Source organism: Lithobates pipiens, unplaced genomic scaffold (genome assembly GCF_037356315.1).
Source record: "Lithobates pipiens isolate NorthernLeopardFrog02 unplaced genomic scaffold, aLitPip1_a1.2 Scaffold_23, whole genome shotgun sequence".
Taxonomy (NCBI): domain Eukaryota; kingdom Metazoa; phylum Chordata; class Amphibia; order Anura; family Ranidae; genus Lithobates; species Lithobates pipiens.
This window is the reverse complement of record NW_027507785.1, coordinates 112293983-112317274: the sequence shown is the minus strand read 5'-3', so window position 1 is coordinate 112317274 and position 23292 is coordinate 112293983. Positions and strand designations below refer to the sequence as shown.

At 44.5% G+C, this 23292-nt stretch overlaps 1 protein-coding gene across 1 annotated transcript in view; it reads left to right on the top strand.

The window, feature by feature from the left end:
* LOC143927813 (inter-alpha-trypsin inhibitor heavy chain H3-like) overlaps positions 1 to 23292 on the top strand; it is a 357183-nt gene that overhangs the window by 96541 nt on the left and 237350 nt on the right. Inside the window, exons 8-9 of the mRNA XM_077452197.1 lie at positions 3897 to 4013; positions 7869 to 8037. Coding sequence (XP_077308323.1) covers positions 3897 to 4013; positions 7869 to 8037 — 286 coding nt within the window. The remainder of the gene's footprint in view (positions 1 to 3896; positions 4014 to 7868; positions 8038 to 23292) is intronic.

Below are 23292 nucleotides of genomic sequence, written 5' to 3'. Positions count from 1 at the left end.
AAGGTGGCCCCCCCCCACGTTCTGAGTTTCCCCCAGGATGATTGACCACCTACACTTTTAACTGGAATTTGCATGTATATATATATGTGTATATATATATATATATATATATATATATATATATAAAAGCCCTGTGGGATTTCATATCTATATATAATACACTCTTTATCAAATGTGCTTTAAAATGTATGGTTTTTGGTTTCATGAACAAGGAAATAATGACATTATGCTGTGGGGCTGGTATGAAATTTTTTCCAGGGCTGGTTTTTATTCCCAGTCCGGCCCTGGAGATCAGTGTTCAGTAAATGAAAGCCCAACCCCCCACAGTTAGTAACACACCCCTAGGAACACTTAACCCCTACACTGCCACCCACTGGTTAACCCCTTCACTGCCAGTGTCATTTACACAGGAATCACTGCATTTAAATAGCAGTGATTGCTGTATAAGTGACAATGGTCCCAAAAATGTGTCAAAAATGTCCGATGTGTCCGCCATAATGTCGCAGTCACAATAAAAATCGGTGATCGCTGCCATTACTAGTAAAAAAAAAATAATAAAAAATTATTGATAAAAATGTCATAAAACTATCCCTATTTTGTAAACGCTATAACTTTTGCGCAAACCAATCAATAATCGCTTATTGCGATTTTTTTACCAAAAATATGTATAAGAATACGTATTGGCCTAAACTGAGGGAAAAAAATGTTTTTTATATATTTTTGGGGGATATTTATTATAACAAAAAGTAAAAAAAATGTGTTTTTTTCAAAATTGTTGCTCTATTTTTGTTTATAGCGCAAAAAATAAAAACCGCAGGGGTGATCAAATACCCCCAAAAGAAAGCTCTATTTGTGGGGAAAAAAGGACTTCAATTTTGTTTGGGAGCCAAGTCGCATGACCGCGCAATTGTCAGTTAAAGCGACGCAGTGCCGAAACGCAAAAAGTGGTCTGGTCTTTGACCAGCAAAATGGTCCGGTCTGTAAGTGGTTAACTACTTCGATACAGGGCACTTACACTCCCTTCCTGCACAGGCCATTTTCAGCTTTCTGCGCTGTCACTTTGAATGACAATTGCGCGGTCATGCTACACTGTAACCATGTGATTTTTTTTTTATTATTTTCTCCACACAAATAGGGCTTTCTTTTGGTGATATTTAATCACTTCTGTTTTGTCTTTTCCTAAAAAAATTTATAAAAAAAACTGAAAATTTTGAAGGAAAAAAATGTTTCTGTCAGTAAATTCTGTAATCACTTCACTGATGGGCACTGATAAGGTGGCACTTATGGACACTGATGAAGTGGCACTTATGGGCACTGATTAGGTGGCACTTATGGGCACTGATTAGGTGGCACTGATGAGGAGACACGAATATGCCGCACTTATGGGCACTAATAGGTGGCACTGATGCGCACTTATAGGTGGCACTGGTGGGCACTGGTGGGTGGCACTGGGCACAGATAGACAGCACTGGTGGGCACAGATAGGCGACGCAGATAGGCATCACTGATGGGCTCAGATGGGCAGCACTGATGGGCATTGATGGGTGGCATTGATGGACAGCAGTGATGGGTATTGATGGGAAGCAGTGATGGGCAGCAGTGATAGCCAGCACTGACTGGCATCACTAATGGGTACTGATTGCTGGCACTTGTGGGCACTGTTTGCTGGCACTGCTGGGTGCTCACTGCTGGCACTCGTCGGCACTCACTGCTGGCACTGGTGGGCACACTGCTGGCACTGATGGGCACTCACTTCTGGCACCGTGGGCACTTTATTGTAATCAGGGCACTGATTACATGCCTGTATGTCCTCTGTGAGGAGATGCCGCTGATAGACTCGCCTCTCCGAGTCCTCATACTCTGTCAGTGTGTGAGGCGAGGAGCGCCGATTACGGCATCTCCGTGTTTACATGTGACCGACTGTGATTGAACACAGCCGATCACATGGTTAAAGAGCTGTGGCTCTTTACAGAGATTGGGGTCATGCCGTGTCCTAGCAATCGACCAATCGCCACACTGTGCGCTCCAGGGGGAACGCGAGAGCGGCCATTATAGGCGCCATCATATGAGATTACACCCAGAACAAGAGCCGCACCACCCATCAGCTGAATGTAAAAACAATAAAAAAATAAATCAGGAGAAAAACGCCCTGGATGGTGGTTGTGGGGGTCTGTGGGCGGGGGGCTTATCGGAATCTGGAAGCCCCTTTTAATAGAGGGGCCCCCAGATCCTACCCCCCCATCTGAATGAATATGGGGTACATAGTACCCCTACACATTTACCAAAAGAAAGGTGTAGTGTAAAAAATTACAGTAGCCATTTTTTGACAAAGCGCTTGCTGACACTGTCAACCTGAAAAAAGAAAAAAACAATCCATTTCCGCCGAAGGCTTCAGCTGTCTGCCAGCTCCGCCATCTGACAGTTCTTAAATAACTAAGGGGTGGGGTCACCTGCTCATGCCACCGTGTGGCCCAACCCCTTGTGACATCATCGCCCAGGAGCATGCTGGGGTTTGCCAGTGACAGAAAATGTAATAAGGACACATACCTGATTTATATTGTCTAACTTTGAAGTAAAAAAGCATTGCCTTACTTTTTCAGCCGAGTAATTTACTGCACGCTCTTTTCTCTAAAATATTAAATATAGAGACTAATGATTAGGCAATTTTTATAGGACAAGTCCAGGATAGATGACATGAGCTTCTGTAACCCTTTAGCCCTGTAGCCATGTAAAGCCCATTGCTTTCTTACAACAACTATCAAAACATCTTAATTTCACCTTCTTGGTGTTTTCCAATGAATTTCACATACTGAATTCTAGTCAAAATCTTCCATTCATTAAATGTCAGTGAAAGAATCTCTAATGCCGCGTACACACGACCAGACTTTTCAACGGACTTTGTCCGGCGGACTGAAATCCGTCGGACAATTCGATCGTGTGTGGGCTCCAGCGGACTTTTTCTTCCCAAAAGTCCGGCAGACCTAGAAATAAAACTTGCTTCAAATCTTTCCTACGGACTCGAGTCCAGTCGAAAAATCCGGTCGTCTGTTTGCTAGTCTGACGGACTAAAACCGTTGCTAGGGCAGCTATTGGCTACTGGCTATGAACTTCCTTATTCTACGTCATCACGTTCGAATCTGTCTGACTTTTGGAGTGATCGTGTGTGGCCAAGTCCGTACCCTTGAAAGTCTGGCGGACCTCAGCCGCAAAGTCCGCCGGATTGTCCACCAGGCCAAGTCCGTCCAAAAGTCCGGTCGTGTGTACGCTCCATTAGCTTCATTCATCCTTGGTTAAAATCATTAGGCTGTTTCTTGTCCAAATGCTTCAAAGAGAGAGGGGGACATTTGCTCCCTGAATTTATGTCAAACAGATAAGAAGATCTGGAAATAGTGTGTTGGATCTTGAAAGGTAAATATTAAGAAAATTATGAATATTAAATTGTAACTGTTTTTTTAACTCCTTCATACCCACAGGCATAATGAAAAGATGAACATCAGAAGGGGGGATTAGTAAGAAAGTGACACATAATCTGCTGGCCGGTTTGCATAAGGCCTGGTACTTTGGGTAGAATACATTTTTTAAAGACCCCTTTAAAGAACCCCTGATGTGAAAGGGCATGTTATTTCCAGAAATGTTTGCATGCAAGTGGTTATCGAAATTCAAAGCTGATATTTGCAAACCTGAAAAGTAAACATTGCAGAACACAAGTGAATTTTTCAACTTCGTTATCAGGAAAGTCAGAATTCTTTATCTGCTTACATGTTCAATGGCGGCCTCCATGTTTTCTTTCCAGAAAAGTTATTTTTAATGTGAAGTGAAAATATGATAAAGTCTAGATTTTAGTAGCTGTAAATCCAATAGTTTTTCTTTTTATCTTTATCACTTTTTCATTCTAGATTGTCAATGGGTATTTTGTGCACTACTTTGCACCACCAAAGTTGACTGGCGTGCCAAAAAATGTTGTTTATGTCATTGACAAAAGTCAATCTATGTATGGTAGAAAAATGGATCAGGTACGAAGATTCTAATTTATTATAATGTCATTTTGCAACATATGTATCTCGCATAGGTTTTAAAGTTTAGTGACATAAATATTCACATTTAACCATGTATATATTTTTGGAGAGCTTTATTCCATTTTTGATACTACACTGCAAGGCATCTAGTAGCATAAAAACTGTGTAAATTGTTAGCTTTGCATTGATGAGATTGAGTCTTGTTGATAAGGGCACAGGTTAGCATGACAGCAACTTTTGCACAAGTTTGCGGCCGCTTAAAATTAAAAAGAGAATGCATTGTCCATTAAGGCCTCATGTACACTGAACATCTCTCCCAAAATGCAGCTAACTGCTCTGTATGCGGTTACATGTGAACAGCAGCAGCTCTGCTGCCAGCCCACCATTAGTTTAATCACTTCAATACTGGGCACTTTCACCCCCTTCCTGCCCAGGCCAATTTTCAGCTTTCAATGCTGTCGCAATTTGAATGATAATTGAGAGGTCATGCAATTCTGTACCCAAATTAATTTTTTTAATCATTTTTCACACAAATAGAGCTTTCTTTTGGTGGTATTTAATCACTGCTGGGGGTTTTATTTGAAAAAAAAAAAAAAGAAAAAAGAGCGAAAATTTTGAAGAAAAAAAGCTTTTCTTAGTTTTTGTCAGTAAATAAGTAATTTTTCTCCTTCACTGATGGGCGCTGATGAGGCTGCACTGATGGGCACTGATGAGGCGGCACTAATGAGGGGGCACTAATATGTCGCACTGATATATGTGGCACTGATGGGTAGTATTGATGGTGGCACTGATGGCCACGGATAGGTGACACTGATGTCCACGGATAGGCGGTGCTGATGGGCAGCACTGATGAGCAGGCACTGATGGACACTGAAAGGCAGCAGTGACTGGCATCACTGATGGGCACTTATTGGTGGCACTGATTGGTGGCAATGGGGGGGCTTACTGTAATCAGGGTACTGATGATCAGTGCCCTGATTACATGTCCTGGTATTCCCTGTGAGAAGATGCCGCTGACCGGCTTTCCTCACCACACACTCTGTGAGTGTGAGGCGATGAGAGCTGATTACTGGCAATTTAGTGTTTACATGTGACCGGCTGTGATTGAACACAGCCGATCACATGATTAAAAAATACGTGATTGGCTCTTTACAGAGATTGGGGTCACGCCGCGTCCTAGCAACATGGAGCAGCTGCGGTCACCACACTGCGCGTCCCCGCGGGTGTGAGAAAGTGGCTGTTCTGGGCGCCGTCATATGACGTCCACCTAAAACGCGACCCGCACTGTTCCATCATCATTTGACGGTGGGCGGGTGGAAAGCGGTTAAATGGGCTGACGAGTGTTTCTGATTATATGTCCCGATCATTGCAGTGGTAAGAATCTGCAGATTCTTGTCGTAGGAATCCGGCGGCCACACCAACCCAACCATGTGAAGGAGGCTAACTGTATCAGCTGAATTAACCATTTTAGATGCAGTTGTTGAAAGTGGTGTTTTTTTTAGATGAAAATAGCATTATTTGTAAGTATAACTACATTTCCAAAATGCCTACTTCCCTATACTGACTCTTGACTAGTGGTTAGGCCAAGAAGAAGATGGGCAACTCACTTGTTGCACTATTAAAATGAACATATAATTAAAAGAGATGTATGTTTTTTTTTTTTGGGTGGTTCATACTTACCTAGGTGGATACAGCAGCGGTCTAATTCTGTATCTGTCCCCCTGGCACCTTTACACTGAGAACCGAGCGATTAAACACTACTGATTGCTCAGTATTCACAGTTCCCCAAGCAGAGAGCTGCTGACTGCCAGTCAGCAGCTCTCTGCTCTGCCCCTCCACACTCACTGGAGCACTAAGCTGTGGAGCAGCTGGCTCCAGCTCCCATTGGCTCGCTGAGAGGCTGAGCCGGATGACGGTCCAGGGATCTGGGTGGATCCAGACTCCATGGTCGGTCATGATGAGGCCCGAGCTTGGACCGACTCTGTGACATCAGCAGAGAGCGGAATTCAATTCGCTCTCTGCTAAAAACGGGTTCTGCACTCCTGTGGTCCACAGGGGAAGCACAGCCAAATGAGCTTTGGCTGTAGAAGCCTACAAAAATAAATTCCTAAATGTTTGACATGGCACAATGTATAAAAACAGTATAGATTTTTCAACAGTTGTACAACCATTTTGAATTAAAGTAATACTTGGACTCCAGGTGAGCAGCTAAGTCTCTGCCAGTAAGACTGCAGCAATGTAACTATAGAGGTTATTTAATAAAGGAAAATCCACTTTGCAGTGAAAGTGCACTTGGAAGTAAAGTCGCTGTAGATCTGAGGGGGACATGCAAGGAAAGTAAACAAACGGCTTGCACATGATTGGATGATAAAATCAGCCGAGTGCCATTCATTTCAGATCTATGTCTTAGATTTATAATGACTGCACTTCCAAGTGCACTTGCAGTGCAAAGTGGATTTGCCTTTCGTAAATAACCCCCTATGTCTGAAGTGATGTAACTACTGTATGTACAAAGCCACAAGGTGAGCAGGGACTGATCTGTATCAGAGATCATATATGCACAGTGCTGCACTGTATATAAAGGCTATGAACAGGGACCAGAATTTATAATTATGAAAAAGTATTTTAGTTCATGAAGTACATACTGACCTTGGATGATACCTGAACAAAAAGGAGCTTTACTTCTGGGTTAGAAATGTAAATGAAGATATTGCCATGAGAAGTACTGTTATCTCTGTGAGAAGTAATTAATACCAGAACATATCTCATGTAAACACTATTTACCATGCATGCACTCAACATTAAAGGCCAATTCACACTTTGCCATTTTGGTGTGTTGCAATAACGTGTATTGTGTTAAGGCAGTCTATTCAAAGAAATAAACTGCCATTGCACCGGAAAGAAGATAAAAACAGATTTGCAACATTTTTATTGGTGCAGTGCATACAAGAACATATGGTGATGCCTCATCATCAGTTGTGGTGTGGTGTGTGGCCTTAGTGTTCTATGGTGCTGCTAAAAATGAATGGTACCCCCACATGCTAAGACATGCAACATGCATTAATGTGCTTTGCAGTAACAGTCATTAACGCAATGCGCCAAAACAGAGAATTGTAAATGGGTTAAAAAGGTATATGTGGTGCCAGGTCTGCTTTAAAGCCTCATACACATGATTGGACTTCCATCCGACTTTTCTGTGGATTTTTGTTCGAATGGGCGTTGGTCGTGAACTTGTTCTGCATACACAACTTTCACCAAATCACGTGGTTTTTAAGCTCTTTACCGACACCCTTTGGGCAACTTCTGCTATTGTTGTCTGATCTTTAGCATTAGTTCTGAGCATGCGTGTTTGTACTTTGGACTTTAGTCCGATGGACTTGTGTACACATGATCGGTTTATCCTCCATCGGACATTTGTTGCTGGAAAGTTTGAGCGCATGCACAGCAAAAAAACAACAACAATTGTCCAATGGAGCATGCACACTCTAAAACTTTCTGCCAACAAATGTCCAATGAAGGAGAATCCAAGCGTGTGTACACAAATCCATAGGACTAAAGTCCAAAGTACAAATACGCATGCTCAGAACCAATGCTAAAGATCAGACAACAATAGCAGAAGTTGCCCAAAGGGTGGTGGTAAAGAGCTGAAAAACCATGTGATTTGGTGAAAGTTGACTGAAAATGTTCTGCCGTGTGTATGCAGAACAAGTTCACGGCCAATGCCCTTCAGACCAAAATGCATGGAAAAGTCCCATGGAAGTCCGATTTTGTGTATGAGGCTTTAATGCCTTTGCCAAATAAAGAATGCCTGAATTGCTGTGTGCCTTCTTTTACTTTTTTTATTCTATTTAGACAAAGAATGCTCTACTAAAAATCCTGAATGACACTGAAGAGCATGATTACTTCAATATTGTGCTGTTTGGCAGTGTATTTAATATGTGGAGAGATTCTATGGTAAAAGCAACCTCAGAAAACATGGAAAAAGCCAAAGGATTTGTTAATCAAATTCGAGCTTCAGGTGGTAAGTAGTAACCCTATAAGCTGGGCTGAAACATAATTCTAAGATAAGTTGTAAACCTATAGAAATTGCTATGATTTACACAAGACCATACAGATAGTTTTAATGGCCAAGATGTTTATATCTTTTAACATAATCTATTAGCAATTTTTTTTACCTATTAAATTATATTGTGACAAGTTGGGGGTTGTTTAACTTAATGGTGGTAGTGCAAAACAATGAGTCCAGTCAGAACAGAAAGAAAGTTTGCAAATAAGGAGGTTCCCACCATCAGTATGGAAAAGAACAGTATTCAGCCTCCTGTCTCTCTTTGCAGCTCTACTGTACAAGCCTGGTGCCTTGGTCCGTCAGACCATCTAACACATATCTCAGTGCACGAGCACAAATTCTGTACCTCTGTCAGCTTTCCTTTTCCTGTAGCTCCCTGCTGCTCCGTCTTTCACTCAGGCTCGGGCCTCTGTCTGTCCTGTCCTGGACAGCACGGTGTGGACATGCACTTCTCTTTTTCCTTGCACACATATTGACTCCTGGGAGGGTGGAGCCCTGAATTATAATTCTGTCTCTAATATGATCACAGCACACACCTGCACCATTAGTGTGCCTGTTTTCTGCAAATCTTGGCCTAGACTGCCATTTTATACAATGGCATGGCCTCGCTCTGCTACAAAAGCATCCCACTACTGCTAAAATACTCCTTGAACCCTGCTCCTTTGTGCAGTAAGTGTTTCTTTTTAGTATTACGTATCCTGCCTGTAAGACCAGCACTCCTGCTTGGCCCAAACAAACTATTTAAAGAGACAGAAAACATGAAATTAAGCTTTAACCAGTTGCCGTCCGCCCACCGTCAAATGATGGAGGGGCAGTGCAACTCTCATTCTGTGTGAACGTCCTATGACGTTGGCCCATTCAAACAGAACATGTGCATGATTGGGGGCGTGCAGCCCTGCACTGTCGATGGTTGTGTGTCCCAGAGACAGAGCTTGTCATCGACATTGGGCATGGCTGTTTACCACGTGACTGGCCGTGATTAATGGTTAAAAAAAAATTCACGGAAAATACTGCGCTGTGAACATAAATATGAGCTACCTAGCTGCCAACACTGCTATAGACAAAACAGCGAATACAATAGTTGAAACAGAAAAAGTGTGGCGATTAGGTTGCAATAACTTAAACACGTGTATACCTTAAGTACATGTGATAGTAAAATATCAACAAATCAATGAAGTGAATTAAGATGAACACAAATAATGTGAACAAAAAAACACAATTAGATTCAAATTAGAGTCTATCAAGTGAGTACTCTTCACACTCTTCCAAGTGTATAGTGTGGGTCAAAATCCAAATGTGAAGTATAGTTAAAGAGTGGAAATCCAGCCTCTGGTGTGATGTTTAGAGGAATAGAAAGATGATACCACCAACGTAGTAAAGGTAGGAGGCTTACCAGATGACATGGACATAAAGGGGCTTACGTCTCTCAAGTCAAACAGGCCTGTTGGTTACCGAATACCCAACTGAGGATAATAGGTCCTATATATCATCTCCCGGGGAACCTCAAACCATCTATTCATCGGTAATGACCATCTTAGGATATTCAATCATCAGACGGGAATAATGAGCTTGGTTATCATAGAGCATGAAAATAAAAAACTGGCATAGCGTGATAACGTTTAACAAGATGTTTATTTAGAATAAATAGCAAACATGAACACTCACTTTTTAGTCGATCGCTTATGGCATAAATCAGAAAAACAGCGATGTCTGTAAGGGGGTCTAACCAACGCGTTTTGACTACAGTCATCATCCGGGGTGTGGACCCCCCCAAACAGCATCGCTTGAAAAGAAATAGTGACCCCAGGCAGCAAGTGATGCCGGAAGGACTCCGCGGGACATCTCTTCCAGTCTCACGTTCCGGCAGTGTATTGTCATATAGCAAGCCCCCTTGTAGTAATCTGCCATCCAAAATATGTATACATATGGCTATATGTTAAATACCATACTGTATGAATTGAATGTCCAAACAAGGGTCTCGTCTTGCGGCGGCATGTCATCACAAGTCATCACACCCAAGCCTCGCTTTAAGAACGAGGCTAGGTTAGAGAGCGACAACAACCATCAAAACCAAGCCTCACTGTGAGAACTTGTCTGCGCCGCGGGCCATTCCCCACACAGACCTCTCGGCTAGGTCACATGACACCACCGAAAGGAAAAGCTAGACCTCTGTATGGAAACAGGAAACAGCACGCCTCCCTCATTCTATGACAGCGTCTTTCAACGCTATGGCAACAAGATTAGAAGTCCTACATAAAGATGTATATGACCACAATATAAAACAACCACGTTATTAATCAATATCACACGGCAGGGCGAATTACAAAAAACCTCCTATATGTTAAATCAGAGGTGAAAATTATATATTTAATAAAGAGATTTAGAAACCCCAATGCTCCCCTTATTGCATTAATTAGAAATGGGAAAATTCCCCTGACATAGGATCGATCACTATACTCCAGCATAACTCAATAACAAGTAATTGGCTTGCGGCTATACTGCAGCTGTGGGTCATTACATACAATATAAATATCACACTACAACTTAAATGATTTTGGGTTAACCAATAATTCACCCAAACCTTAGTGCCACCTGTAAAGTGTACACCATGCTTGAATACAATATATTACCTATTGGCAACTAAAGTGGAGCTTATTATAAAAAAAAATGTACCGTAATATTATTTAAATATATAGAAATACCTAAAAAATTGTCTCTCATGACTTGTATAACAGTTGGAGAATCAAAAAATTAAAAATTAAAAATTTAAATTGCGCCAAAAAAAACCTTTTGTGACGCATATTAACCACTTAATAACCGGCCTATAGCCAAATGACGGCTACAGGCCGGTTTGTTATCTCTGGGAGGCCGTCATATGACGTCCTCCTGGAGAATCGTTCCTGCGCGCCCCCTCGGGTGCACACGCCGGAACATCCGTGCTCGCCGGGTTCACGGGACCCGGCGCAACACGGATTGCGGTAAAGGGCCAATAGCAGCGGCCCTTTACCACGTTTACACAAATGTAAACAAAAACGTCATATGGGGTCATCAGAAGTTCATCTCTCTCCTCTCCTCACACCGATGCAGCGTGAGAGGAGAGGAGAGCTATCGAGTGATACAGTGAGTGCCACAACATTGCCCAATAGTGCCCAGTAGTGCCACAACAATGCCCAGCAGTGCCACAACAGTGCCATCTGTCACCTCTGTGCCATCTGTCACCTCTGTGCCACACCTGTGCCACACCTGTGCCACCCCTGTGCCACACCAGAGCTACCAGATCCACACCAGATCCACACCAGTGCCACTACAGTGCAGACCAGTGCCACACCAGTGCCGCCTGTGCCCACCAGTGCTGCCTGTGCCCACCAGTGCCATCTGTGTGCCCACCAGTGCCATCTGTGTGCTAATCAGTGCCACCAGAGCCACACCAGTGCAACCAAAGCCACTATAGTGCCCAGTGCCGCCTGTGTCCACCAGTGCCACCAGTGCCGCCTGTGTCCACCAGTGCCACCTGTGTCCACCAGTGACCCCTGTGCCCACCAGTGCCACCTGTGCCCACCAGTGCTCTGCAGTGCAGCCTCACCAGCCATCAGTATGGCAAAAAAATATTTTACTAGCGAGGAGGCCTACCAGCTTCTAAGTATAACCAATGAGAGCAGCGGGGAGCTCTCTGATTCTCAGTCCAATTCGGATTCTGCCTATGAACCCGTTACGAGCAGCGGGTCTGATACTGAATCAGAAGAGGAATATGTGCCCGTGAAAAGAATGCGTTCTGGCGTGGAGCAGCAGCCTACTACCAGCAGCGCAGAGCCGTCCACCTCTAGAGCAGAGCCGTCCACCTCTAGAGCAGTGCCGTCCACCTCTAGAGCAGTGCCGTCCACCCCGAGAGTAGTGCCGTCCACCCCGAGAGCAGTGCCATCCACCCCGAGAGCAGTCCCGAGAGCAGTTCCGTCCACCTCGAATAGGGGCCATGCCAGCCTTCCCTATGCCCTTCAACACCCCCTGTGGCTGCCCTCTAATTCCAGAGAAGCAAATATCCCCCCCTTCACCGCCCAGCCAGGTGTCCAGGTGAACACCGATGATTTTTCAATGCTAGATTTTTTTCATTTGGCTTTCACTGAAGACTTACTATCGTCCATTGTGGCCCAGTGCAACCTCTACGCACAGCAGCACATAGTAAGCAACCCTGGCTCTAGTTATGCCCGTCCCTTTCAGTGGAGAGAACTAACTGTAGAGGAATTCAACATTTTCTTAGGCCTAACTTTTTCTATGGGACTTTCAAAAAAAAAACAATTGTACTCCTATTGGTCTACCAAACCTGTCCACCGCATGCCACTCTTCTTATCCCTTATGCCAAGATCACGATACCTAATGATTATGTGATTCCTCCACTACAATGACAACACCCAGTCCCTCCCCCGAAATGACCCAGCTTTTGACAAACTATTTAAAATTCGGCCACTCCTAAATTATTTCTCTGAAAAATTTCCCCATTTATATACCCCCGAACAGAATATTTCCGTGGATGAGTCCCTTGTAAAATTCTCAGGCAGGCTTGGCATCAAACAGTTTATCCCCAGCAAAAGGGCCCGATATGGGGTTAAAATGTACAAACTTTGTGACCGAGCCACGGGATACATCTACTCCTTCCTGGTGTACGAAGGGAAGGACTCCTCACTGCACCCCCCTGAATGCCCAGAGTACATTGGAGCCAGCGGAAGAGTGGTCTGGCAGCTTGTCTATCCACTCCTTGGAAAGGGATACCATCTTTATGTGGATAATTTTTATACAAGCTTGCCCCTCTTCCGCAATCTTCACTGGAGAGACACCCCAGCATGTGGTACAGTGAGAGCCAATAGAAAGGGCTTCCCGCACAAACTCGTCAATGAAAGGCTACAACGAGGGGAAACGGCATCTTTGCGGAACCAGGAGCTATTGGCTGTCAAGTGGAGGGACAAACGAAACGTCCACATGCTGACGACAATCCATAATGACACCTACATAGAAGTCTCCAGAAGAAATGGCCCAATCCAGAAACCAGCCTGCATCTATGATTACAATTTGTTTATGGGAGGAGTGGACTTTAACGATCAGATGATTGAACCCTACCTTCCCACAAGAAAATCCCGCCACTGGTATAAAAAAGTGTCCATTTATCTTTTCAGTTTGGCCATGTATAACACTTATGTTCTTTACCAAAAATCTACAGAGAACCCCGTATCCTATTTGTACTACCAAGAAGAAGTTATTTCCGCCCTTTTGTACCCTGAAGGCCCACCAGAAACTATTCGCTCTGATTGTGTGAGCAGACTCCACGAGCGCCACTTTCCTGACAAAATCCTCCCCCCGTGAAACAGGCTGCAGACGTCAGAAAAAATGCCGGGTGTGCTCCAGAGGAGGAATTAGAAGAGACACCACATTTTATTGTCCCAATTGTCCTTCCCAACCAGGCCTCTGTATAGGTGAATGCTTCCGCCGTTACCATACTTCTCTACATTATTAGGGAAGTATGGTAAACGTAATTCTCATTTCCTGTCATTTTCCTCCACACCCTTTATGCCACTGCACTGAACTGTACCTACCTCTGCCTTCTCTGGAACCGACCCTGGCCTGTTATACGACCAAGCTTTTGCCTAACGCTAAACATACATCTGCCTTCTCCGGAACTGACCCTGGCCTGTTATACGACCACGCTTCTGCCTAACGCTAAACTGTACCTGCCTCTGCCTTCTCTGGAACTGACCATGGACTGTTTGACCACGTTTTTTGCCTGCCTCTTGGATTGATCTTTTACCCTGCTATGCTAGTGGGAACAAAAGGGGTCTCACATATGTGAGGGGCTCCAGAATAGTTTTTCTGGATGAAGAAAACTAATTTTTTAGTTTTCTTATTCCCGAATTAGGGACTGGAGACTCAGAGGCTTCAAAGAGATTTGGGCGGGAGAAGCCTCTACCCCTTTCCCCATTATTTCATAGCCTGCTACTTGGACCATGTTCCTGCTTACTACCAGGATGGACAATATTCCTGCCTGCTGCCTGGACAATTCCATTCACTGTCGCTGACCACGTCCCTGCCTGCTGCCTGGATCAGGGCTCTCCTGTGGACAATTGGACTACTAAAACCACAGGTAATTTTTTGTCTACCCCTTACTTGGTATGTACGTGCTATGTTAGAAATATGAAGGGCCTTCAAAAATGTGATAGATTGTAAGGAAATTGGATGCGCAAGTTATGTTCCTAGAACACCTGATGATGCTTCTTAGATGTTGGGCCTCTATGTGGCCAGGCTGTGTAAAAGTCTCACACATGTGGTATTGCCATACTCAGGAGGAGTAGCCGAATATATTTTGGGGTGTCATTTTTGCTATGTACATGCTATGTGTTGGAAATATCTTATAAATGGACAACTTTTTGTAAAAAAAATGCATTTTCATTTTTTTCCACATTTTCCCAAAACTTTGGGAAAAAAATGAACCATTCAAAGGACTCATTATGCCTCATAGATTATACGTTGGGGTGTTTGCTTTCCAAAATGGGGTCACTTTGTGGGCGTTTCCATTGTCCTGGTGCTCCAGGGCCTTCAAAATCTAATAGGTATTTGAGAGATTAGATGGGTAATTTATGCTCCTAGAACGCCTGAAGTTGCTTCTTCAATGTTGGGCCTGTGTATGTGGCCAGGCTGTGTAAAAGTCTCACACATGTGGTATCGCCATACTCAGGAGGAGTAGCAGAATATATTTTGGGGTGTCATTTTTGCTATGTACATGCTATGTGTTGGAAATATCTTATAAATGGACAACTTTTTGTAAAAAAAATGCATTTTCATTTTTTTCCACATTTTCCAAAAACTTTGGGAAAAAAATGAACCATTCAAAGGACTCATTATGTCTCATAGATTATACGTTGGGCTGTTTGCTTTCCAAAATGGGGTCACTTTGTGGGCGTTTCCATTGTTCTGGTGCTCCAGGGCCTTCAAAAATGTAATAGGTGGTTGAGAGATTTGATGGGTAATTTATGCTCCTAGAACGCCTGAAGTTGCTACTTCAATGTTGGGCCTGTGTATATGGCCAAGCTGTGTAAAAGTCTCACACATGTGGTATTGCCATACTCAGGAGGAGTAGCAGAATATATTTTGGGGTGTCACTTTTGCTATGTACATGCTATGTGTTGGAAATATCTTATAAATTGACAACTTTTTGTAAAAAAAAATGCATTTTCATTTTGTTTTCCACATTTTCCAAAAACTTTGGGGAAAAAATGAACCATTCAAAGGACTCATTATGCCTCATAGATTATACGTTGGGGTGTTTGCTTTCCAAAATGGGGTCATTTTGTGGGTGTTTCCATTGTCCTGGTGCTCCAGGGCCTTCAAAAGTGTAATAGGTGGTTGAGCGATTAGATGGGTAATTTATGCTCCTAGAACGCCTGAAGTTGCTACTTCAATGTTGGGCCTGTGTATGTGGCTAGGCTGTGTAAAAGTCTCACACATGTGGTACTGCCGTACTCAGGAGGAGCAGCAGAATATATTTTGGGGTTTCATTTGTTGAATGTACATGCTGTGTGAGAGAAATAACCTGTTATAATGACAATTTGGTGTGAAAAAAAATTAAATTTAAAAAAATCTTCATTTTGCAAAGAATTGTGGGAAAAAATGACAAGTTCAAAAAACTAACTGTGCCATGTACTAAATACTTTGGAATGTCTACTTTCCAAAATGGGGTCATTTGGGGTTTTTTTGTACTTTACTGGCTTGTTAGGGTCTCAAGAAATGAGATAGGCTGTCAGTACATCAGGTGTGATCAAATTGATACATTTTCAGTGATTGGCACCATAGCTTGTACACCCTATAACTTTCACAGAGAATAAAAAATTTCCACTATTTTGGGTTATTTTAACTAAAGATATTTAGCAGTATACATTTTTTGACACATTTATGAAGAAAAATTACTTATTTACAAAAAAATAATAGAAATGAAGAAAAAAGCATTTTTTTTACAAAATTTTCGGTATTTTTTCATGTATAGCACAAAAAATAAAAAACCCAGAGGAGATCAAATACCACCAAAAGAAAGCTCTATTTGTGTGAAAAAAAGGACGAAAATTTCATATGGGTACAGTGTTGCATGACTGAGTAACTGTCATTCAAATTGTGAGAGCACTGAAAGCTGAAAATTGGTCTGGTTATTAAGGGTGTTTAAGTGCCCAGTTGTCAAGTGGTTAAGCAAACATTGACCTGAATAGAAATGTAAAATAAAATAAAATTAGTTTCTATCATGCTTGATTGATAAAGGAATTTCCTGGTGCCTCCATGGCAGCATACCTGTGACAAGCTCTGCCTTGGCTCCTCCCTCAGGACTAGTGAATATTATAAAAGAAAAGGTTAGTACAGCCCCCGCATTCTCCTTTTTTTCCTCATACCTCATGGCAGTGAATCCTGGTCGGCGTCCTTACCTTCTGCATTCGGCAGCGTCCGTCCGGGTTCAAGCCTCTCCCGGATGCAGTTCCTTCTCTTGGGCAGCTAAATGCGCTTATAAGGTTGGAAGTCCCTTCTGTAGGATCTTTTGGGACAAGCAGTTTGTCTCTTAAGTAAGAGCTGTACCTGCAGTATGGGCGTTCAGGCTCCAGTCTATGGCAGCAGAGGTGGCAGCTTTGCTCTGTTCCTGAGATTTGTTGTTCCTCTCCAGTCTCACCTGTCCTTTCTCTCTCTCTTGCGCTCTGGTTCCCCTGGTTCCCATAGTTTTAAGAGGCCCCCCTTCCTTTCCCACGTGCGTTGTCATCCTCAGACTCACTAGGGGCCGCGCGCGGCGAGTCTGTGTTATTTTATGATAGATCAGCGTTCCCGCCATCGTCTGCGCATGCGCCGGCGGGTCGTATGTTTTGACGGCCAGTCTCGACGTTCGGCGCATGCGCGGTAGCGTCGGAGGATTCGACGGCCATTTTTACTGAGGGCGAATATATATATAGCTCTGAAGGAATAACTCGTTCATTGAAAGTGTATTCATTTATTAATTTATTAATTTATTGATTTATTAATTTATTAATTTATTAAATTATTAAAAAATTTCTTTTTTCATCGGAGCCTCCAAAAAAAAAAAAAAAAATGGATGTTTTAAAAAAAAAAAAAAAACACAGCACAGAGGGGGGAAGTCGTTACTTATGTAGGCAAATTCCCTTTTTACCGTGAATCAGCGCACGACCGGTTGACGCCTTTTCCTCTGACTCTTTCCTAGCCGTTACCTCTGCTAAGCCGCCTAAAATGAGCCTTTCGCCGCCCGCTCAAGATCCTACTCTACTCCCAAGGTAAGGACCTACGCCCAGGTAAGTTAAAAAAAAAAAAAAAAGGAGTGCACTAAGGACGGTACTTTTTGTATTTCAGTCCTGTACGCCAGAAGACGTCTAAGAAGACCTCAAGGCGATATGAAGATGACTATGATGATTCCTGTCACAGCAGGGACAGGTCGCCCAGACATGGGCATTACAGAAGTGGCAGGAAAGCTTCAGCCAAGAGGCGCCGTCATTCGCGCTCCCCGAGACCTAGACCTACTAGATGTCAGGCCTGTGGAGGCACCCCACTTCCGGACAAACTAATTTGTCGAGATTGCCTTAGAGACTATGCAGCAGACAGAGAGTCTGAGGGCCTACAGGTGGCAGATCTCCTTAAAAAGGCAGTAAAAGACTCCCTTGCGGAATTGGTCGCCACAATGCCGACGCAACAACCGGCATCCCCTCCTCAGGAACAGATGGCTGAGGCCTATATTCCCGTTCCATCCACGAGTGGAAGTGGTCGTCCGTTCCCTGCCTCCTCCTCTAAGCATCAGGACGAAATGGCCATTTCAGAGGATTCTTCAGATGATGCAGATGCCTCTGGCTTTGCCTTCGCCATGGTCCAGCCTTATGTGCAGGCTGTTAAACAAGCAATCGGTTGGGAGGATTCCAACATGGAGGTCAGGAAGTCCAAATCATACTTCCCCTTCCTTAAGCGCCAGATCTCCTTCTTCCCTCTTATGGAGGAAATCAGGGAAGTGATCGAGGAAGAATGGGGGAGGACAGACAAAAGACTTTCCACCAATCGATTGGGAAAATTATACCCTCTCTCTGAGGCAGATTCCAAAATGCTGGACGGCCCTCCGGTGGTAGATGCCGCAGTGGTAAGGCTGGCCAAGAATGTCACTTTGCCCCTAGATGATTCAACCTCCTTCAAGGACCCTCTGGACAGGAGGATGGACCTCGACCTTAAGAAGGCCTATCAGATGGCAGGAAATGCCTGTAAACCTGCAATAGCTCTGACATCAGTGTCCAACGCATTACGCGTCTGGACAGATAATATAGAGTCGGCAATCCAACAGGATATCCCTAAAGAAGATATAATCAAGGCATTGGATGAGCTGAAGCTCTCAGCTGACTTCATTGGGGAGGCCACCATCGATTCGATTCGTTGCTCCGCAAGGGCAATGCTTCACACAGTAATGGCCAAAAGGGCACTGTGGCTAAAACCATGGGCAGCGGACGTTGCCTCGAAGCAAAATTGGTGCAAGATACCTTTTGACGGTAAAGCCTTGTTCGAGGAAAAACTTGACAAAGCCATCTCTCGGGTCACTGGCGGAAAGTCAGGCCTACTTCCTCAAGACAGGCGATCCAGACGTTTCAGATCATCTGCACCAAGGTTCCAATATTCCAAAAATAGGGACTACCGACAATCCAGACAGGGGAAAGGCTTCAGGCACAACTGGAAAAGCACACAGTCTATGTTTCTCAAGTCCAGGAGGCAGAGGCCAGTACCTACCCCACAGGATCCATCAAAATCCTTTTGACGCCAGGCCAGCCCAAGTGATCCCTGTGGGGGCCAGGTTGAAACAGTTCTCAAAGATTTGGGAACAAAAATGCAGGGATCCTTGGGTAGTTGCAACAGTCAAACACGGTCATTTCTGGTCCTTCCTAAACAAACCCTTCAAGGACTTTTTTTCTCCGACAAGGGTATCAAGATCTCCTCAAAAAGCGGAAGCTCTGAAGCAACTTCTTCTTTCCCTACAGGAACAACGAGCAGTAGTTCCAGTGCCTCCATCCGAGAGATTTTTAGGTTTCTATTCCACCCTGTTTCTAGTCCCCAAAAGAAACGCAGGGTGGAGACCCGTGATAGACCTAAAGAGGCTAAATCGCTATATCTTTCTGGAAAAATTCAAGATGGAGTCTCTACAGACGATTATTCGAGTAGTCCAACCAGGGGATTGGATGTTGTCAATAGACCTGCAAGACGCTTACTTACACATACCCATACTCCCTACGTTCCAGAAATACCTGAGATTCGCGGTGGGGCAAGTACATCTCCAATTTCAGAGCCTTCCATTTGGCCTCTGCACGTCACCCAGAGTCTTTACAAAAACCCTGATTGCCATCATAGCACCTCTGAGAGAATTAGGGCTCTGGGTGTATCACTATCTGGACGACCTTCTACTCCTGGCGAAGGACCCAACCCAGTTATTAGAACACAGGAATATCCTGTTGACAACACTAGTGGATTTTGGATGGAAGATAAACTACGAGAAAAGTCTTCTCTCTCCGACTCAAGAGATGGTCTATCTGGGAGCCCTGTTCAATACAATGAATGGAACGGTGTCTCTCCCACCTCAGAAGGTATCTTCCATTGTCCAATAAATGAAGAAGGTGAGCTCGAGATCCTACCTGACAGCCTCAAATTGTTTGAGCCTGATAGGTCGGATGTCTTCATGCATCCCTATGGTCCCCTGGGCCCACTGGCATTTGAGACATTTTCAGCTGGAGTTCTTAAGAATGTGGAACAAACGATATCTATCCCAACCCATACACCTGACGACCCGGATGCTCAGGAGTCTACATTGGTGGATGAAGAGACAGACGCTTCTGAAGTCTCACTCGCTAGGGCATATCGACTGGATCATAATTACTACCGATGCCAGCGCAGCTGGTTGGGGAGCACATTCCAACAAGACCTCAGTACAAGGAAGATGGTCCTTCAATGCAGCCGGCATGGTGTCCAATGTCCTGGAGCTCAGAGCGGCCTATCTTGCACTGCTAGCTCTGGAGTTCGAGATTTCAGGCAAACCAGTTCTCCTCAGGATGGACAACAGGGCCGCGGTATCCTATGTGCACCATCAAGGGGGAACGCACAGCAGATCTCTCCTGAACGAGGTGGAGCCCATATTCCTCTGGGCCGAAAGGAATCTGAAGGACCTGAGGGCAGTCTATCTGCCCGGCCATCTCAACTCAAGGGCAGACGACCTTTCCCGCAGGTTCGCAGACACCAACGAGTGGTCCTTACACCCGGAAATCTTCAACTGGATAGTGATCCAGTGGGGGCCCCTCGAGCTAGACCTCTTTGCGACAGCATCCAACACCAAACTTCCAAGATTTATCTCGAGGTTTCCGTACCCCCAGGCGCAGGCAACAGATGCCCTCTCAGCCCCTTGGGCATGCGATCGGGCCTACGCTTTTCCTCCGCGGCCCCTCATACCGAGGTTCCTGTCAAGACTCGTGAGGGAGACATCGACAGTGATAGCGATTCTACCATACTGGCCAAGAAGGCCTTGGTTCCCTACGGCAATGGATCTGAGCACCAGTCCTCCAGTCAAGGTTCCAATAGTACCCCTCCTCCTGACGCAAGGATGTCACACCCACCCAGATCCCCGCAGGCTGGACCTTCACATCTGGCAACTGAAAGGAAAAGGTTCCAATCCCTGGGGTGCTCCGACAAAGTGATCGCAACCCTGCTCAAAGCGAGAAAACCATCCACGAACAACATATACGATAAAGTATGGAACAAGTTCAGGGCCTTCATGCTTGACAGAAACTGTGATCCAGGTCCCCATTCATCATCTCAAATTCTTGAGTTCTTGCAGGCAAGCCTGGACCTAGGTCTTGCGTTAGGTACATTGAAGGTACAGGTGTCAACGATCTCAGCAGCAACCAGTAAAAGATGGGCGGAGGATCCATTGTTAATCCAATTCTTTAAGGCCGTCAGGAAGATCAGACCACCAACCAAACAATCTTTTCCCACTTGGGACCTTACGGTCATCCTGGAGTCCTTAGCCAATCCACCCTTTGCCCCTTCGAACTCAGCATCACTCTGGAATCTAACTTTAAAATTAGCCTTTCTGATAGCCATAACCTCCGGCAGATGGGTGTCAGAGCTCCAAGCTTTGGGAGCAGATCAGGATCACATTATATTTTACCCAGATGGGAGCAGGGCGGATGTGTAACGTGAGGACGTAGCGTCCGCCTGAGGGGAGGGGCCTGCCAGCGCTAAGCTCACCGCACCGACGAACAAACAGCAAGGCATGGTTTGGAGCAGGGAGGTGAGAGATCCCAGCCCAGACATGTGGAAGCGCTCGGTGCGGTGCTGCTAACATCCCGCAGCCCTGAGTACGGTGCTTCCCAGCCTCCTCATCACCTCGACCGGCCCACCCTCCCCCTCTTCTCCGCTCCAGTGCACAACGGATACCCCCTGGCTATGCAGCAGGACCTCGGAGGAATTTGGAGGAGACCCTCCGGAGCCTGGAAACTAGAAGGAGACCGGTGGGAAAGAGACACAGCATTGACAAGGACGGTAACATTCTTAAAGTCACAATACTGTTGCTGTGTAATATACATCTAACCAGGGGAAACAAATAACGTGTCTATGGGGTTAAATGTATGCAGGTCAAAAGGAGCTTTGTTAAGTAGATAAGGAAGCCGGCTGCGGAAAAGTTTTCCTTGGTGCATGTTTCCATCGACAGTTTTGAATTTAAAGCAACTGCAGGGTTGTATAAACCTTAACAGGATCGTAGTTTTATTATATATGCACATGGAAATGGCTATGCTCAGTATACCAGGAGATGATAACTTGGAAAGTGGTCCGCTAAACAGCAGTGGTTCCGCAGGGTCAACACGCATTATTTCCCTTAAATAAGCTTAAACATTACTTCTTTGACTATCGCAAGTGCATGCGACATTGGCACATATGCAATAATAGGGGAGAAAAAGTCGCATGGTTCAAAATGAAGGGATAAATACCTACCGCCAGGACAAATCTCACATGGTTAGGTGGAGGAAGTCCATGAGGTTTGCCTCTATTCCAGGGGTGTATGCATGTGCTGGGCGAAGCATCTATACCATTGAGCAACCATCGATGAGAAAAGCAGTTTATATACATCAGAGTGTGGATTTAATGGCGTGGGATTAAAAAAGGTTTTTCTTTGCTCCTACTTTTTTGCGGACCCGGATACACATAAGAGTGGACTAGATACCTTGACCTGACTGTAAGAACCTTAGAAGAGTAATTAAGGTAGGAGGAATTAATCGCAAAGAGATCTGCAATGCTACTTTAAGCTCTTTTTCTTGCGGTGAAACGCTAGACGAATATAACTGGGGGGAGGAGGTTTTTTTTTCCTCTCCTCTTCCTGTTTTGTTTTTCGTTTTTTTTGTGTTTTTCTCCTCCTCCTGCTTCCCTCGCCGTCAGCACATATTGTTCATGCAGCAGGAATTGAATAGACTACCTGAATCGCTTGTAATAGCGTATACATTATACAATAAGAGGAAAATCGCACGATCTGATTACAGGGATTTTCTTTTGCTTTTTCGTTTTTTTTCCTCTCTCTTTGCCGTGCGCATTCCAGATCAGTACAAATTTCCTTAAATGTAGGATATCCTACTCTCCCTTTTAAGGGACTCTTCTGTTATTAGTGGAGAATAGAGATGAGTTCCTAAATGGCTGACTGGTCCCCCCTCCCCTGGGATAAGATATTGACAACCTTTGCCACTCTGCCTGTGAATCACATTAGGAATAAGAAATAGAGGTTAAACTCTACAGCCCAGCCATTTTATTTCCCCATGCGAGGTTGGAGATCGAAAGATAGGAGGCGCTAAGCACTCGACAGGTTATCAGGGTGACCTGTCAACCCCAGGATCCATAGGTTTTTACCTAGGGGAGGTTTGGCGCGGTTAAAGGTTACATGTCGCTTAGGTAAGAAACCCCCTCAGATTACGCAGCGGAGGAAGATATCAAAATAAAATATAACAGGGAGCAGTATTATTATTCTGAGAGAAGAAGTTAGTGTTAAGGGGTCCCCCCAAGGGACTCTGCCAGCGGAACATAGACATAGAGTGGAAAAAGGTTGAGATTCCCTAAGTAAAAGCGGGGAGCAAAGAGGTAAACTGGATGATCAGCTTTCATAGAAGGAAAGCCGCTGGAGGAAGCGAC